This window comes from Oncorhynchus gorbuscha, linkage group LG18 (genome assembly GCF_021184085.1).
Source record: "Oncorhynchus gorbuscha isolate QuinsamMale2020 ecotype Even-year linkage group LG18, OgorEven_v1.0, whole genome shotgun sequence".
NCBI lineage: Eukaryota > Metazoa > Chordata > Actinopteri > Salmoniformes > Salmonidae > Oncorhynchus > Oncorhynchus gorbuscha.
This window is the reverse complement of record NC_060190.1, coordinates 1,348,842-1,368,549: the sequence shown is the minus strand read 5'-3', so window position 1 is coordinate 1,368,549 and position 19,708 is coordinate 1,348,842. Positions and strand designations below refer to the sequence as shown.

General features: G+C 44.6%; 1 protein-coding gene across 1 annotated transcript in view; it reads right to left on the bottom strand.

Moving 5' to 3' along the window:
• Positions 1-4,852: 4,852 nt before the first annotated feature.
• The window catches only part of LOC124002756 (zinc finger protein OZF-like), a 23,187-nt gene continuing 8,331 nt past the window's right edge, over positions 4,853-19,708 (bottom strand). The window contains exon 2 of the mRNA XM_046310480.1: positions 4,853-6,301. Coding sequence (XP_046166436.1) covers positions 5,367-6,301 — 935 coding nt within the window. The 3' untranslated portion in view covers positions 4,853-5,366. The remainder of the gene's footprint in view (positions 6,302-19,708) is intronic.

Below are 19,708 nucleotides of genomic sequence, written 5' to 3'. Positions count from 1 at the left end.
CAGTTAACCCACTGTTCCTAGACCAGTTAACCCACTGTTCCTAGACCAGTTAACCCACTGTTCCTAGACCAGTTAACCCACTGTTCCTAGACCAGTTAACCAACTGTTCCCAGACCAGTTAACCCTCTGTTCCTAGACCAGTTAACCCACTGTTCCTAGGCCAGTTAAACCACTGTTCCTAGACCAGTTAACCCACTGTTCCTAGACCAGTTAACCCACTGTTCCTAGACCAGTTAACTGTTCCTAGACCAGTTAACCCACTGTTCCTAGACCAGTTAAACCACTGTTCCTAGACCAGTTAACCCACTGTTCCTAGACCAGTTAACCCACTGTTCCCAGACCAGTTAACCCTCTGTTCCTAGACCAGTTAACCCACTGTTCCTAGGCCAGTTAAACCACTGTTCCTAGACCAGTTAACCCACTGTTCCTAGACCAGTTAACCCACTGTTCCTAGACCAGTTAACCCACTGTTCCTAGACCAGTTAACTGTTCCTAGACCAGTTAACCCACTGTTCCTAGACCAGTTAACCCACTGTTCCTAGACCAGTTAACCCACTGTTCCTAGACCAGTTAAACCACTGTTCCTAGATCAGTTAAACCACTGTTCCTAGACCAGTTAACCCACTGTTCCTAGACCAGTTAACCCACTGTTCCTAGACCAGTTAACCCACTGTTCCTAGACCAGTTAACCCACTGTTCCTAGACCAGTTAACCCACTGTTCCTAGACCAGTTAACCCACTGTTCCTAGACCAGTTAACCCACTGTTCCTAGACCAGTTAACCCACTGTTCCTAGACCAGTTAACCCACTGTTCCTAGACCAGTTAACCCACTGTTCCTAGGCCAGTTAACCCACTGTTCCTAGGCAGGTAACCCACTGTTCCTAGACCAGTTAACCCACTGTTCCCAGACCAGTTAACCCTCTGTTCCTAGACCAGTTAACCCACTGTTCCTAGGCCAGTTAAACCACTGTTCCTAGACCAGTTAACCCACTGTTCCTAGACCAGTTAACCCACTGTTCCTAGACCAGTTAACCCACTGTTCCTAGACCAGTTAACCCACTGTTCCTAGACCAGTTAACCCACTGTTCCTAGACCAGTTAACCCACTGTTCCTAGACCAGTTAACCCACTGTTCCCAGACCAGTTAACCCACTGTTCCTAGACCAGTTAACCCACTGTTCCTAGACCAGTTAACCCACTGTTCCTAGACCAGTTAACCCACTGTTCCTAGACCAGTTAACCCACTGTTCCTAGACCAGTTAACCCACTGTTCCCAGACCAGTTAACCCACTGTTCCTAGACCAGTTAACCCACTGTTCCTAGACCAGTTAACCCACTGTTCCTAGACCAGTTAACCCACTGTTCCTAGACCAGTTAACCCACTGTTCCTAGACCAGTTAACCCACTGTTCCTAGACCAGTTAACCCTCTGTTCCTAGACCAGTTAACCCACTGTTCCTAGACCAGTTAACCCACTGTTCCCAGGCCGTCATTGAACTGTAGTTAAATAAATCAAATACAAATGTGTCAGTTTTGTTTGTCGTTGTCAGAAAGCTCCATCGCAGACTTTTTCTTGACGAGGAAGTGTGTGGGCGTTACACATGCAAATAGCGCGCATATTAGAACGAATCAAAAAGGAGCTCAAAGTCAATAAGAATTGTGTGTGTGTGTGTGTGTGTGTGGTGTGTGTGTGTGTGGTGTGTCTGTGTACGTGTGTGTGTGTGTGTGTGTGGTGTGTCTGTGTGTGTGTGTGTGTGTGTGTGGTGTGTCTGTGTGCGTGTGTGTGTCTGTGTGTGTGTGTGGAAGCTATTGACCTGGAAGTTGATGGGAAAGAAATGTAATTTCCAGACAAAGTTTTAAAAATGTTTAAATGTTTATTTAACTAAATAGCTAACAATATTGTATTGAGACATACAAAGAGAAGCAAGTGTTGATTAATTAGTGAAGATTTAACAGACTAGGTCTATACTGCTCCTACATGTTAATGAGAATAAAATAAAATGTAACATCAACTACAGATCTGTATTTAAATGTCTTATTCAGCCATTTAAACAAACAGATAGCATCAAAATAAGCACCCAGCTCTATACTGGAGCACCCTGCTAGGTCTATACTGCTCCTACATGTAACAGACTAGGTCTATACTGCTCCTACATGTAACAGACTAGGTCTATACTGCTCCTACATGTAACAGACTAGGTCTATACTGCTCCTACATGTAACAGACTAGGGTCTATACTGCTCCTACATGTAACAGACTAGGTCTATACTGCTCCTACATGTAACAGACTAGGTCTATACTGCTCCTACATGTAACAGACTAGGTCTATACTGCTCCTACATGTAACAGACTAGGTCTATACTGCTACATGTAACAGACTAGGTCTATACTGCTCCTACATGTAACAGACTAGGTCTATACTGCTCCTACATGTAACAGACTAGGTCTATACTGCTCCTACATGTAACAGACTAGGTCTATACTGCTCCTACATGTAACAGACTAGGTCTATACTGCTCCTACATGTAACAGACTAGGTCTATACTGCTCCTACATGTAACAGACTAGGTCTATACTGCTCCTACATGTAACAGACTAGGTCTATACTGCTCCTACATGTAACAGACTAGGTCTATACTGCTCCTACATGTAACAGACTAGGTCTATACTGCTCCTACATGTAACAGACTAGGTCTATATACTGCTACATGTAACAGACCTACATGTAACAGACTAGGTCTATACTGCTCCTACATGTAACAGACTAGGTCTATACTGCTCCTACATGTAACAGACTAGGTCTATACTGCTCCTACATGTAACAGACTAGGTCTATACTGCTCCTACATGTAACAGACTAGGTCTATACTGCTCCTACATGTAACAGACTAGGTCTATACTGCTCCTACATGTAACAGACTAGGTCTATACTGCTCCTACATGTAACAGACTAGGTCTATACTGCTCCTACATGTAACAGACTAGGTCTATACTGCTCCTACATGTAACAGACTAGGTCTATACTGCTCCTACATGTAACAGACTAGGTCTATACTGCTCCTACATGTAACAGACTAGGTCTATACTGCTCCTACATGTAACAGACTAGGTCTATACTGCTCCTACATGTAACAGACTAGGTCTATACTGCTCCTACATGTAACAGACTAGGTCTATACTGCTCCTACATGTAACAGACTAGGTCTATACTGCTCCTACATGTAACAGACTAGGTCTATACTGCTCCTACATGTAACAGACTAGGTCTATACTGCTACATGTAACAGACTAGGTCTATACTGCTCCTACATGTAACAGACTAGGTCTATACTGCTCCTACATGTAACAGACTAGGTCTATACTGCTCCTACATGTAACAGACTAGGTCTATACTGCTCCTACATGTAACAGACTAGGTCTATACTGCTCCTACATGTAACAGACTAGGTCTATACTGCTCCTACATGTAACAGACTAGGTCTATACTGCTCCTACATGTAACAGACTAGGTCTATACTGCTCCTACATGTAACAGACTAGGTCTATACTGCTCCTACACTAGGGCTCCTACATGTAACAGACTAGGTCTATACTGCTCCTACATGTAACAGACTAGGTCTATACTGCTCCTACATGTAACAGACTAGGTCTATACTGCTCCTACATGTAACAGACTAGGTCTATACTGTATACATGTACAGATGTCTAACAGACTAGGTCTATACTGCTCCTACATGTAACAGACTAGGTCTATACTGCTCCTACATAGGGTGTAACAGACTACTACATGTAACAGACTCATGTAACAGACTAGGTCTATACTGCTCCTACATGTAACAGACTAGGTCTATACATGTAACTGTCTCCTCCTACATGTAACAGACTAGGTCTATACTGCTCCTCAGACTAGGTCATGTAACAGACTAGGTCTATACTGCTCCTACATGTAACAGACTAGGTCTATACTGCTCCTACATGTAACAGACTAGGTCTACATGTAACAGACTAGGTCTATACTGCTCCTACATGTAACAGACTAGGTCTATACTGCTCCTACATGTAACAGACTAGGTCTATACTGCTCCTACATGTAACAGACTAGGTCTATACTGCTCCTACATGTAACAGACTAGGTCTATACTGCTCCTACATGTAACAATGTAACAGACTAGGGTCTATACTGCTCCTACATGTAACAGACTAGGTCTATACTGCTCCTACATGTAACAGACTAGGGTCTATACTGTCTCCTACATGTAACAGACTAGGTCTATACTGCTCCTACATGTAACAGACTAGGTCTATACTGCTCCTACATGTAACAGACTAGGTCTATATACATCAGATAGGTAGATGACTAGGTCTATACTGCTCCTACATGTAACAGACTAGGTCTATACTGCTCCTACATGTAACAGACTAGGTCTATACTGCTCCTACATGGTTTTACAATACATCATGTAGATGTATATAATGAACAGACTAGGTCTATACTGCTCCTACATGGTGTAACAATACATCATGTAGATGTATATAATGAACAGACTAGGTCTATACTGCTCCTACATGGTGTAACAATACATCATGTATATAATGAACAGACTAGGTCTATACTGCTCCTACATGGTGTAACAATACATCATGTAGATGTATATAATGAACAGACTAGGTCTATACTGCTCCTACATGTAATAGGTGTAACAATACATCATGTAGATTATATAATGAACAGACTAGGTCTGCTAAATGACTTAAATGTAAATGTAACAGTACATCATGTAGATGTATATAATGAACAGACTAGGTCTATACTGCTCCTACATGGTGTAACAATACATCATGTAGATGTATATAATGAACAGACTAGGTCTATACTGCTCCTACATGGTGTAACAATACATCATGTAGATGTATATAATGAACAGACTAGGTTTATACTGCTCCTACATGGTTTAACAATACATCATGTAGCTGTATATAATGAACATTCACTTAATGGCGTTACACATTTGAATTATATTAAGAAAAAAAACATTTGCATTTATCAAAAGTGTTTTACAATCAGCACCTGTGTTCTCTCTCTAACATGGTGGAATAATACTGCCGGGAACATTGATGAGGTAGACCACATGGTCAAATGTATGTGGACACCACTTCAAATGATTGGATTTGGCTATTTCAGTTACACCCTTTTGCTCACGGGTGTATAAAATACGAGTAGACATTATTTGGGTTTTTATTTTAACAGAATAAGAACTTTGAAAAGTTAGATTTCCCCCATTACATTTTAAAATAACATTAACCGGTTCCCAAGCTTTTCAAAAAATAATAACGGTTCTGTTCTTGAACGGTAGAGATCACTTCCGTTATCGGTTCTGTTTCTGTTCCTCAAATGTTTTGCTCTTTTCCAGGTTTAGGTTCTGTTTCCTGAACCGGTTCCAAGTCCTGCTCCTCACTGGGCGCGTTGGAAAGAGCGCGTGTATTCTCTCATGCCTTTTCAGGTTCCCTAACCTTGTAAAATCCTTTCCGCACAGAGAGCAATGGTAAGATGTCTCCCCTGTATGTGTATTTTCATGCTCCTTCAGGTTCCCTAACTGTGTAAAGCTCTTTCCACACAGGGAGCATTGGTAAGGCTTTTCTCCCGTGTGTGTTTTTTCATGCATATTCAGGTTCCCTAACAAGGTAAAACCCTTTCCACACTGGGAGCATTGGAAAGGTTTCTCTCCTGTGTGTATTCTTTTATGTTCCTTCAGATGCCCTAACCGTGTAAAACCTTTCCCACACTGAGAGCACTGGAAAGGTTTCTCTCCCGTGTGTATTCTTTTATGTACTTTTAGGGTCCCTAACTTGGTAAAATCCTTTCCACACAGAGAGCAACGGAAAGAGTTCTCCCCTGTGTGTGTCCTTTCATGCTCCTTCAGGTTGCCTAGCTTGGTAAAACGTTTTCCACATTGAGAGCATTGTAAGGGGTTCTCTCCTGTGTGTGTTCCCTCATGCTTTTTCAGGTTCCCTAATCGTGTAAAACCCTTTCCACACTGGGAGCAGTGGAAAGGCTTCTCTCCTGTGTGTATTCTCTCATGCCTTTTCAGGGTCTCTGACTGGGTAAAACTCTTTCCACACTGGGAGCATTGGAAAGGCTTCTCTCCTGTGTGTATTTTCTCATGCTTTTTCAGCTTACATAACCACTCAAAACTCTTATTACACTGGGAGCAGCGGTGTGGTCTCGCTGGTTTCGGCGCCTCTGGGTCTCGTTCCCCTGAAGGACCCTTTCCACGGCCAGAGTGAGAGTCTGGTCTCTCGCCTGCCAAAGACAAACATAATATTTGGTTATAAAACAGAGAGACGTAAATTAAATCTCCACATGATAAAACAGTCTTCTTATGAGGTAACTGCAAAATACACGGGCAATGAATATATTGATCGGGGGAATTATTATTCTACAATGTAGAAAACAGTACAAATAAAGAAAAACCCTGGAATGAGTAGGTGTGCTAAAACTTTTGATCAGCAGTGTATATGCATCATATATACAATCATATCAGTCTGTCTTAAACCATATAACATAACAATATACACTGCTCAAAAACATAAAGGGAACACTTAAACAACACAATGTAACTCCAAGTCAATCACACTTCTGTGAAATCAAACTGTCCACTTAGGAAGCAACACTGATTGACAATAAATGTCACATGCTGTTGTGCAAATGGAATAGACAACGGGTGGAAATTATAGGCATTTAGCAAGACACACCCAATAAAGGAGTGGTTCTGCAGGTGGTGACCACAGACCACTTCTCAGTTCCTATGCTTCCTGGCTGATGTTTTGGTCACTTTTGAATGCTGGCGGTGCTTTCACTCTAGTGGTAGCATGAGACGGAGTCTACAACCCACACAAGTGGCTCAGGTAGTGCAGCTCATCCAGGATGACACATCAACTGTAGCTCAGTTGGTAGAGCATGGCACTTGTAACGCCAGGGTAGTGGGTTCGATCCCCGGGACCACCCATAGAATGTATGCACACATGACTAAGTCGCTTTGGATAAAAGCATCTGCTAAATGGCATATATTATTATTATTATTATCAATGCGAGCTGTGGCAAGAAGGTTTGCTGTGTCTGTCAGCGTAGTGTCCAGAGCATGGAGGCGCTACCAGGAGACAGGCCAGTACATCAGGAGAGGTGGAGGCCGTAGGAGGGCAACAACCCAGCAGCAGGACCGCTACCTCCGCCTTTGTGCAAGGAGGAGCAAGAGGAGCACTGCCAGAGCCCTGCAAAATGACCTCCAGCAGGCCACAAATGTGCATGTGTCTGCTCAAACCGTCAGAAACAGACTCCATGAGGGTGGTAGGAGGGCCCGACATCCACAGGTGGGGGTTGTGCTTACAGCCCAACACCGTGCAGGACGTTTGGCATTTGCCAGAGAACACCAAGATTGGCAAATTCGCCACTGGCGCCCTGTGCTCTTCACAGATGAAAGCAGGTTCACACGGAGCACATGTGACAGACGTGACAGAGTCTGGAGACGCCGTGGAGAACGTTCTGCTGCCTGCAACATCCTCCAGCATGACCGGTTTGGCGGTGGGTCAGTCATGGTGTGGGGTGGCATTTCTTTGGGGGGCCGCACAGCCCTCCATGTGCTCGCCAGAGGTAGCCTGAATGCCATTAGGTACCGAGATGAGCTCCTCAGACCATATGCTGGTGCTGTTGGCCCTGGGTTCCTCCTAATGCAAGACAATGCTAGACCTCATGTGGCTGGAGTGTGTCAGCAGTTCCTGCAAGAGGAAGGCATTGATGCTATGGACTGGCCCGCCCGTTCCCCAGACCTGAATCCAATTGAGCACATCTGGGACATCATGTCTCGCTCCATCCACCAATAGACTGTCCAGGAGTTGGCGGATGCTTTAGTCCAGGTCTGGGAGGAAATCCCTCAGGAGACCATCCGCCACCTCATCAGGAGCATGCCCAGGCGTTGTAGGGAGGTCATACAGGCACGTGGAGGTCACACACACTACTGAGCCTCATTTTGACTTGTTTTAAGGACATTACATCAAGGTTGGATCAGCCTGTAGTGTGGTTTTCCACTTTAATTTTGAGTGTGAATCCAAATCCAGACCTCCATGGGTTGATAAATTTGATTTCCATTGATAATGTGTGTGATTTTGTTGTCAGCACATTCAACTATGTAAAGAATTTAATAAGTATTTAATAAGAATATTTAATTCATTCAGATCTAGGATGTGTTATTTTAGTGTTCCCTTTATTCTTTTGAGCAGTGTAGTATATTCTAGAATTCATCCATGATGTCATAATGATAGTTTAACCAGGTTTCTAGGATATATAGTATATTCTAGAATTCATCCATGATGTCATAATGATAGTTTAACCAGGTTTCTAGGATATATAGTATATTATAGAATTCATCCATGAGGTCATAATGATAGTTTAACCAGGCTATATATTTATATATATCCAGGCTGTATATGTTTCATAAATACCATCACGGACACTCTCACTGACAGTTGTGACTGCTTCGCCTGCCATATTGGTGTCTTTACCTTCTTGCCCTTTGTGCTGTTGTCTGTGTCCAATAATGTTTGTACCATGTTTTGTGCTACTACCATGTTGTGTTGCTACCATGCTGTGTTGTCATCTTAGGTCTCTCTTTATGTAGTGTTGTCTCTCATGTCGTGATGTGTGTTTACTACTATAGTTTTATTTAATTTATTTTTAATCCCAGGCCCCCGTCCCCGCAGGAGGCCTTTTGCCTTTATTGTAAATAAGAATTTGTTCTTAACTGACTTGCCTAGTTACATACAGATTGAAATATATTTAACACGCTGTTCTTCCAAGATGGCGTAGCAGTAAGTCGTTCTGTCCCCTGTATATATCGAGTCTTTTTAGTTTTTTAAAAATATATTTTTCTTCGCATACCTCTTTAAATACATTTTGCTAAATCTAAGCTTCCAAATACTTCTCCTGCAACCCGCCTCACCCAATGTAGCTATTTTTCCTAAAGCATTTATATTTACTTGGAACCGAAACCCCTCAACTGAAGCTAGCCAACTAATCCACCAGCTATGCTAGCGGTCTTCAGCTAACCGGTCATCAGCTAACCTTTAGCCCGGAAAGCTCTCGCCAGTTCGAACAACACGACTCTAACCAGAGCATAATGGACCTATTTATTTTTCATCCCCGGATTCCCACCGCAAACAGAACATTTTTCAGCTGGATCTTCACAACTAGCTGTCTAGCTAAACTGCAACCCCGGATGGTTACCCCTGGCTAGCGTTTCCACCCACTTAGCTTGAAGCTAGCCCGGCCAGAGCACCTGTAGCACACCCCTGCTACCCTGTCTAGCTCGGGCCTACGAACTGTTAGCTTGTTAGCACAGGCCTGCTAACCGTCTGTATCGCCGCGTCCCAAATACTCTCTGGACCCATATTTACTTTCTATCTCTTTTTGATTTTTAAATTGTTTATACCTTCCGGAAACCTGCCTCACCCATTGTGATACGGAATCGCTATTATTTAAAAAAATTTAGAACACACTCAAGAACCTCCAGACGCTATCCAGCTAACTAGCTACAAGCTATTTAGTCATGTTAGTTTTTTAACCTGGATAACACTCGCCAGTCCAGCTTCCCTGCCCATCCACCGCTGCCCCCTGGACACTGATCTCTTGGCTACATAGCTGATGCACGCTGGACTGTCCATTAATCACGGTACTCCATTCTGCTTGTTTGTTTTATCTGTCGGCCCCGTTGCCTAGTCAACGCCATTTTACCTGCTGTTTGTTGTGCTAGCTAACTAGCTGTTGCTGTCTCACCTACTGTTTTAGCTAGCTTTCCCAATTCAACACCTGTGATTACTGTATGCCTCGCTGTATGTCTCTCTCAAATGTCAATATGCCTTGTATACTGTTGTTCAGGTTAGTGATCATTGTTTTAGTTCACAATGTAGCCCCTAGTTCCACTCTTAATACCCCTGTTACCTCCTTTGTCCCACCTCCCACACATGCGGTGACCTCACCCATTACAACCAGAATGTCCAGAGATACAACCTCTCTCATCATCACCCAGTGCCTGGGCTTACCTCCTCTGTACCCGCACCCCACCATACCCCTGTCTGCGCATTATGCCCTGAATATATTCTACCATGCCCAGAAACCTGCTCCTCTGTCCCCAACGCTCTAGGCGACCAGTTTTGATAGCCTTCAGCCGCACCCTCATACTACTCCTTCTCTGCTCCGCGGGTGATGTGGAGGTAAACCCAGGCCCTGCATGTCCCCAGGCACCCTCATTTGTTGACTTCTGTGATCGAAAAAGCCTTGGTTTCATGCATGTCAATATCAGAAGCCTCCTCCCTAAGTTTGTTTTACTCACTGCTTTAGCACACTCTGCTAACCCTGATGTCCTTGCAGTGTCTGAATCCTGGCTCAGGAAGGCCACCAAAAATTCAGAGATTTCCATACCCAACTATAACATCTTCCGTCAAGATAGAACTGCCAAAGGGGGAGGAGTTGCAGTCTACTGCAGAGATAGCCTGCAAAGTAATGTCATACTTTCCAGGTCCATACCCAAACAGTTCGAACTACTAATTTTGAAAATTACTCTCTCCAGAAATAAGTGTCTCACTGTTGCCGCCTGCTACCGACCCCCCTCAGCTCCCAGCTGTGCCCTGGACACCATTTGTGAATTGATCGCCCCCCATCTAGCCTCAGAGTTTGTTCTGTTAGGTGACCTAAACTGGGATATGCTTAACACCCTGGCAGTCCTACAATCTAAGCTAGATGCCCTCAATCTCACACAAATCATCAAGGAACCCACCAGGTACAACCCTAACTCCGTAAACAAGGGTACCCTCATAGACGTCATCCTGACCAACTGGCCCTCCAAATACACCTCCGCTGTCTTCAACCAGGATCTCAGCGATCACTGCCTCATTGCCTGTATCCGCCACGGAGCCGCAGTCAAACGACCACCCCTCATCACTGTCAAACGCTCCCTAAAACACTTCTGTGAGCAGGCCTTTCTAATCGACCTGGCCCGGGTATCATGGAAGGACATCGACCTCATCCCGTCAGTTGAGGATGCCTGGTCATTCTTTAAAAGTAACTTCCTCACCATTTTAGATAAGCATGCTCCGTTCAAAAAATGCAGAACCAAGAACAGATACAGCCCTTGGTTCACTCCAGACCTGACTGCCCTCGACCAGCACAAAAACATCCTGTGGCGGACTACAATAGCATCGAATAGTCCCTGCGATATGCAACTGTTCAGGGAAGTCAGGAACCAATACACGCAGTCAGTCAGGAAAGCTAAGGCCAGCTACTTCAGGCAGAAGTTTGCATCCTGTAGCTCCAACTCCAAAAAGTTCTGGGACACTGTGAAGTCCATGGAGAACAAGAGCACCTCCTCCCAGCTGCCCACTGCACTGAGGCTAGGTAACACGGTCACCACCGATAAATCCATGATTATCGAAAACTTCAATAAGCATTTCTCAACGGCTGGCCATGCCTTCTGCCTGGCTACTCCAACCTCGGCCAACAGCTCCGCCCCCCCCCCGCAGCTCCTCGCCCAAGCCTCTCCAGGTTCTCCTTTACCCAAATCCAGATAGCAGATGTTCTGAAAGAGCTGCAAAACCTGGACCCGTACAAATCAGCTGGGCTTGACAATCTGGACCCTCTATTTCTGAAACTATCCGCCGCCATTGTCGCAACCCCTATTACCAGCCTGTTCAACCTCTCTTTCATATCGTCTGAGATCCCCAAGGATTGGAAAGCTGCCGCAGTCATCCCCCTCTTCAAAGGGGGAGACACCCTGGACCCAAACTGTTACAGACCTATATCCATTCTGCCCTGCCTATCTAAGGTCTTCGAAAACCAAGTCAACAAACAGGTCACTGACCATCTCGAATCCCACCGTACCTTCTCCGCAGTGCAATCTGGTTTCCGAGCCGGTCACGGGTGCACCTCAGCCACACTCAAGGTACTAAACGATATCATAACCGCCATCGATAAAAGACAGTACTGTGCAGCCATCTTCATCGACCTTGCCAAGGCCTTCGACTCTGTCAATCACCATATTCTTATCAGCAGACTCAGTAGCCTCGGTTTTTCGGATGACTGCCTTGCCTGGTTCACCAATTACTTTGCAGACAGAGTTCAGTGTGTCAAATCGGAGGGCATGCTGTCCGGTCCTCTGGCAGTCTCTATGGGGGTGCCACAGGGTTCAATTCTCGGGCCGACTCTTTTCTCTGTGTACATCAATGATGTTGCTCTTGCTGCGGGCGATTCCCTGATCCACCTCTACGCAGACGACACCATTCTATATACTTTCGGCCCGTCATTGGACACTGTGCTATCTAACCTCCAAACGAGCTTCAATGCCATACAACACTCCTTCCGTGGCCTCCAACTGCTCTTAAACGCTAGTAAAACCAAATGCATGCTTTTCAACCGATCGCTGCCTGCACCCGCATGCCCGACTAGCATCACCACCCTGGATGGTTCCGACCTTGAATATGTGGACATCTATAAGTACCTAGGTGTCAAGCTCGACTGCAAACTCTCCTTCCAGACTCATATCAAACATCTCCAATTGAAAATCAAATCAAGAGTCCGCTTTCTATTCCGCAACAAAGCCTCCTTCACTCACGCCGCCAAGCTTACCCTAGTAAAACTGACTATCCTACCGATCCTCGACTTCGGCGATGTCATCTACAAAATGGCTTCCAACACTCTACTTAGCAAACTGGATGCAGTCTATCGCAGTGCCATCCGTTTTGTCACTAAAGCACCTTATACCACCCACCACTGCGACTTGTATGCTCTAGTCGGCTGGCCCTCGCTACATATTCGTCGCCAGACCCACTGGCTCCAGGTTATCTACAAGTCCATGCTAGGTAAAGCTCCGCCTTATCTCAGTTCACTGGTCACGATGGCAACACCCATCCGTAGCACGCGCTCCAGCAGGTGTATCTCTCTGATCATCCCTAAAGCCAACACCTCATTTGGCCGCCTTTCGTTCCAGTACTCTGCTGCCTGTGACTGGAACGAATTGCAAAAATCGCTGAAGTTGCAGACTTATCTCCCTCACCAACTTCAAACATCAGCTATCTGAGCAGCTAACCGATCGCTGCTGCTGTACATAGTCTATTGGTAAATAGCCCACCCATTTTCACCTACCTCATTCCCATACTGTTTTTATACTGTTTTTATTTATTTACTTTTCTGCTCTTTTGCACACCAATATCTCTACCTGTACATGACCATCTGATCATTTATCACTCCAGTGCTAATCTGCAAAATTGTAATTATTCGCCTACCTCCTCATGCCTTTTGCTCACATTGTATATAGACTCCCCCTTTTTTCTACTGTGTTATTGACTTGTTAATTGTTTACTCCATGTGTAACTCTGTGTTGTTGTCTGTTCATACTGCTATGCTTTATCTTGGCCAGGTCGCAGTTGCAAATGAGAACTTGTTCTCAACTAGCCTACCTGGTTAAATAAAGGTGAAATAAAAAAATAAAAAATAAAAATGTAATCATGTCAGTCTGTCTTACCTTAACTAAAAACTATATAACAAATATACATGTAAAGCTTCAAATCATGTTTTGTTTTTTATATTAATTTTCATGGGATGTTGAAGTGTAGAGACTGATCAAAGCACTACAGAAAATATATATATTTGGAAATATTTAAGGGAGATTATGTTACGTCTAGTCTGTGAGACCAGGCTGTAAACCAAGGTAGTTGATTTATTTTTACTATGTTACGTCTAGTCTGTGAGACCAGGCTGTAAACCGAGGTAGCTGATTTATTTTTACTATGTTACTTCTAGTCTGTGAGACCAGGCTGTAAACCCAGGTAGTTGATGTGTTTTTTACTATGTTACGTCTAGTCTGTGAGACCAGGCTGTAAACCGAGGAAGTTGATGTCATTTTTACTATGTTACGTCTAGTCTGTGAGACCAGGCTGTAAACCGAGGTAGTTTATTTTTTACTATTTTACATCTAGTCTGTGAGACCAGGCTGTGAACCCAGGTAGTTGATGTGGTTTTTACTATGTTATGTCTAGTCTGTGAGACCAGGCTGTAAACAGAGGTAGTTGTGATCAATATGATGAACCCGTTTTCACAACATTTAAGAACCTGGTGATAGAAAACAGTGTGAATGTAATAATGACAATGGACTTAGGAGTAATTTAGAGAACTGGCAGTGTTTTCATTTGACTTAGAAAGGGTAGGACCAATAAGGACAATGGACTTACTCAGGAGTAATTTAGCTAACTAGGAGTAATTTAGCGAACTGGTAGTGTTTTCATTTGACTTAGAAAGAGTAGGACCACATCAATTTCAATTGATTGTAGCAATATACCTGAGAACACAGCGTTTAAGTCAGTCAGTACTCTCAAGTCAGACTGAGACAGTCACTTGACATCCGGGCAATCCATTCTTCTTTCCATCAGTAAATGCAAAAGGACAGCTGAAAGATGCTCTCTACCCTAAACTTTATTTATTGTTTGGAGAGACGGGGTTCCATCCTCCCAGGTAGATGGGCTGGTGTTGGATCCTATAGGGTTAAAGTAGTGGGATGGTGTTGGATCCTATAGGGTTAAAGTAGTGGGATGGTGTAGGATCCTATAGGGTTAAAGTAGTGGGCTGGTGTTGGATCCTATAGGGTTAAAGTAGAGGGATGGGATGGTGTTGGATCCTATAGGGTTAAAGTAGTGGGATGGTGTTGGATCCTTTAGGGTTAAAGTAGTGGGATGGTGTAGGATCCTTTAGGGTTAAAGTAGTGGGATGGTGTTGGATCCTATAGGGTTAAAGTAGTGGGATGGTGTAGGATCCTTCAGGGTTAAAGTAGTGGGATGGTGTAGGATCCTTCAGGGTTAAAGTAGTGGGATGGTGTTGGATCCTTTAGGGTTAAAGTAGTGGGATGGTGTAGGATCCTTCAGGGTTAAAGTAGTGGGATGGGATGGTGTAGGATCCTTCAGGGTTAAAGTAGTGGGATGGTGTAGGATCCTTCAGGGTTAAAGTAGTGGGATGGGATGGTGTAGGATCCTATTGGGTTAAAGTAGTGGGATGGGATGGTGTAGGATCCTATAGGGTTAAAGTAGTGGGATGGTGTAGGATCCTTCAGGGTTAAAAGTAGTGGGATGGGATGGTGTAGGATCCTATAGGGTTAAAGTAGTGGGATGGTGTAGGATCCTTCAGGGTTAAAGTAGTGGGATGGTGTAGGATCCTTTAGGGTTAAAGTAGTGGGATGGGATGGTGTAGGATCCTATAGGGTTAAAGTAGTGGGATGGTGTAGGATCCTATAGGGTTAAAGTAGTGGGATGGTGTAGGATCCTATAGGGTTAAAGTAGTGGGTTGGTGTAGGATCCTTCAGGGTTAAAGTAGTGGGATGGAGTAGGATCCTTCAGGGTTAAAGTAGTGGGTTGGTGTAGGATCCTTCAGGGTTAAAGTAGTGGGATGGTGTAGGATCCTTTAGGGTTAAAGTAGTGGGATGGTGTTGGATCCTATAGGGTTAAAGTAGTGGGATGGGATGGTGTAGGATCCTTTAGGGTTAAAGTAGTGGGATGGTGTAGGATCCTTCAGGGTTAAAAGTAGTGGGATGGGATGGTGTAGGATCCTATAGGGTTAAAGTAGTGGGATGGTGTAGGATCCTTCAGGGTTAAAGTAGTGGGATGGTGTAGGATCCTATAGGGTTAAAGTAGTGGGTTGGTGTAGGATCCTTCAGGGTTAAAGTAGTGGGATGGTGTTGGATCCTATAGGGTTAAAGTAGTGGGATGGGCTGGTGTAGGATCCTTCAGGGTTAAAGTAGTGGGATGGTGTAGGATCCTATAGGGTTAAAGTAGTGGGATGGTGTAGGATCCTATAGGGTTAAAGTAGTGGGCTGGTGTAGGATCCTATAGGGTTAAAGTAGTGGGCTGGTGTAGGATCCTATAGGGTTAAAGTAGTGGGATGGTGTTGGATCCTTCAGGGTTAAAGTAGTGGGCTGGTGTAGGATCCTATAGGGTTAAAGTAGTGGGATGGTGTAGGATCCTTCAGGGTTAAAGTAGTGGGATGGGATGGTGTAGGATCCTATAGGATTAAAGTAGTGGGATGGTGTAGGATCCTTTAGGGTTAACGTAGTGGGATGGTGTTGGATCCTTTAGGGTTAAAGTAGTGGGATGGTGTAGGATCCTTTAGGGTTAAAGTAGTGGGATGGTGTAGGATCCTTTAGGGTTAAAGTAGTGGGATGGTGTAGGATCCTATAGGGTTAAAGTAGTGGGATGGTGTAGGATCCTATAGGGTTAAAGTAGTGGGATGGGATGGTGTTGGATCCTATAGGGTTAAAGTAGTGGGATGGTGTTGGATCCTATAGGGCCAAAGTAGTGGGATGGTGTAGGATCCTATAGGGCCAAAGTAGTGGGATGGTGTAGGATCCTATAGGGCCAAAGTAGTGGGATGGTGTAGGATCCTATAGGGCCAAAGTAGTGGGATGGTGTAGGATCCTATAGGGCCAAAGTAGTGGGATGGGCTGGTGTAGGATCCTATAGGGCCAAAGTAGTGGGATGGTGTAGGATCCTATAGGGCCAAAGTAGTGGGATGGTGTAGGATCCTATAGGGCCAAAGTAGTGGGATGGGATGGTGTAGGATCCTTTAGGGTTAAAGTAGTGGGATGGTGTAGGATCCTTTAGGGTTAAAGTAGTGGGATGGTGTAGGATCCTATAGGGTTAAAGTAGTGGGATGGTGTAGGATTCTTTAGGGTTAAAGTAGTGGGATGGTGTAGGATCCTATAGGGCCAAAGTTAGGATTCTTTAGGGTTAAAGTAGTGGGATGGTGTAGGATCCTATAGGGCCAAAGTAGTGGGATGGTGTAGGATCCTATAGGGTTAAAGTAGTGGGATGGTGTAGGATTCTTTAGGGTTAAAGTAGTGGGCTGGTGTAGGATCCTATAGGGTTAAAGTAGTGGGATGGTGTAGGATCCTATAGGGCCAAAGTTGTGGGATGGTGTAGGATCCTATAGGGCCAAAGTAGTGGGATGGGCTGGTGTAGGATCCTATAGGGCCAAAGTTGTGGGATGATGTAGGATCCTTTAGGGTTAAAGTAGTGGGATGGTGTAGGATCCTATAGGGCCAAAGTAGTGGGATGGTGTAGGATCCTATAGGGCCAAAGTAGTGGGATGGTGTAGGATCCGATAGGGCCAAAGTAGTGGGATGGTGTAGGATCCTTTAGGGTTAAAGTAGTGGGATGGTGTTGGATCATTTAGGGTTAAAGTAGTGGGATGGTGTAGGATCCTTTAGGGTTAAAGTAGTGGGCTGGTGTTGGATCCTATAGGGCCAAAGTAGTGGGATGGTGTAGGATCCTATACGGTTAAAGTAGTGGGATGGAGTAGGATCCTTTAGGGTTAAAGTAGTGGGATGGTGTAGGATCCTATAGGGTTAAAGTAGTGTGATGGTGTAGGATCCTTCAGGGTTAAAGTAGTGGGATGGTGTAGGATCCTTCAGGGTTAAAGTAGTGGGAGGGATGGTGTTGGATCCTTTAGGGTTAAAGTAGTGGGATGGTGTAGGATCCTATAGGGTTAAAGTAGTGGGATGGTGTAGGATCCTATAGGGTTAAAGTAGTGGGATGGTGTAGGATCCTTTAGGGTTAAAGTAGTGGGATGGTGTAGGATCCTATAGGGCCAAAGTAGTGGGATGGTGTAGGATCATATAGGGCCAAAGTAGTGGGATGGTGTAGGATCCTATAGGGCCAAAGTAGTGGGATGGTGTAGGATCCTTTAGGGTTAAAGTAGTGGGATGGTGTTGGATCATTTAGGGTTAAAGTAGTGGGATGGTGTAGGATCCTTTAGGGTTAAAGTAGTGGGCTGGTGTTGGATCCTATAGGGCCAAAGTAGTGGGATGGTGTAGGATCCTATAGGGTTAAAGTAGTGGGATGGAGTAGGATCCTTTAGGGTTAAAGTAGTGGGATGGTGTAGGATCCTATAGGGTTAAAGTAGTGGGATGGTGTAGGATCCTTCAGGGTTAAAGTAGTGGGATGGTGTAGGATCCTTTAGGGTTAAAGTAGTGGGAGGGATGGTGTTGGATCCTTTAGGGTTAAAGTAGTGGGATGGTGTAGGATCCTATAGGGTTAAAGTAGTGGGATGGTGTAGGATCCTATAGGGTTAAAGTAGTGGGATGGTGTAGGATCCTTTAGGGTTAAAGTAGTGGGATGGTGTAGGATCCTATAGGGCCAAAGTAGTGGGATGGTGTAGGATCATATAGGGCCAAAGTAGTGGGATGGTGTAGGATCCTATAGGGCCAAAGTAGTGGGATGGTGTAGGATCCTATAGGGCCAAAGTAGTGGGATGGTGTAGGATCCTATAGGGCCAAAGTAGTGGGATGGTGTAGGATCCTATAGGGCCAAAGTAGTGGGATGGTGTAGGATCCTATAGGGCCAAAGTAGTGGGATGGTGTAGGATCCTATAGGGCCAAAGTAGTGGGATGGTGTAGGATCCTTTAGGGTTAAAGTAGTGGGATGGTGTTGGATCATTTAGGGTTAAAGTAGTGGGATGGTGTAGGATCCTTTAGGGTTAAAGTAGTGGGCTGGTGTTGGATCCTATAGGGCCAAAGTAGTGGGATGGTGTAGGATCCTATAGGGTTAAAGTAGTGGGATGGAGTAGGATCCTTTAGGGTTAAAGTAGTGGGATGGTGTAGGATCCTATAGGGTTAAAGTAGTGGGATGGTGTAGGATCCTTCAGGGTTAAAGTAGTGGGATGGTGTAGGATCCTATAGGGTTAAAGTAGTGGCATGGTGTAGGATACTTTAGGGTTAAAGTAGTGGGAGGGATGGTGTTGGATCCTTTAGGGTTAAAGTAGTGGGATGGTGTAGGATCCTATAGGGTTAAAGTAGTAGGATGGTGTTGGATCCTTTAGGGTTAAAGTAGTGGGATGGTGTAGGATCCTTCAGGGTTAAAGTAGTGGGATGGTGTTGGATCCTTTAGGGTTAAAGTAGTGGGATGGTGTAGGATGATTTAGGGTTAAAGTAGTGGGATGGTGTAGGATCCTTCAGGGTTAAAGTAGTGGGATGGTGTAGGATCCTTCAGGGTTAAAGTAGTGGGATGGTGTAGGATCCTATAGGGTTAAAGTAGTGGCATGGTGTAGGATACTTTAGGGTTAAAGTAGTGGGAGGGATGGTGTTGGATCCTTTAGGGTTAAAGTAGTGGGATGGTGTAGGATCCTATAGGGTTAAAGTAGTAGGATGGTGTTGGATCCTTTAGGGTTAAAGTAGTGGGATGGTGTAGGATCCTTCAGGGTTAAAGTAGTGGGATGGTGTTGGATCCTTTAGGGTTAAAGTAGTGGGATGGTGTAGGATGATTTAGGGTTAAAGTAGTGGGATGGTGTTGGATCCTTTAGGGTTAAAGTAGTGGGATGGTGTTGGATCCTTTAGGGTTAAAGTAGTGGGATGGTGTTGGATCCTTCAGGGTTAAAGTAGTGGGATGGTGTAGGATCCTTTAGGGTTAAAGTAGTGGGATGGGATGGTGTAGGATCCTTCAGGGTTAAAGTAGTGGGATGGGATGGTGTTGGATCCTATAGGGTTAAAGTAGTGGGATGGTGTAGGATCCTTTAGGGTTAAAGTAGTGGGATGGTGTAGGATCCTTTAGGGTTAAAGTAGTGGGATGGTGTAGGATCCTATAGGGCCAAAGTTGTGGGATGGGATGGTGTAGGATCCTTTAGGATTAA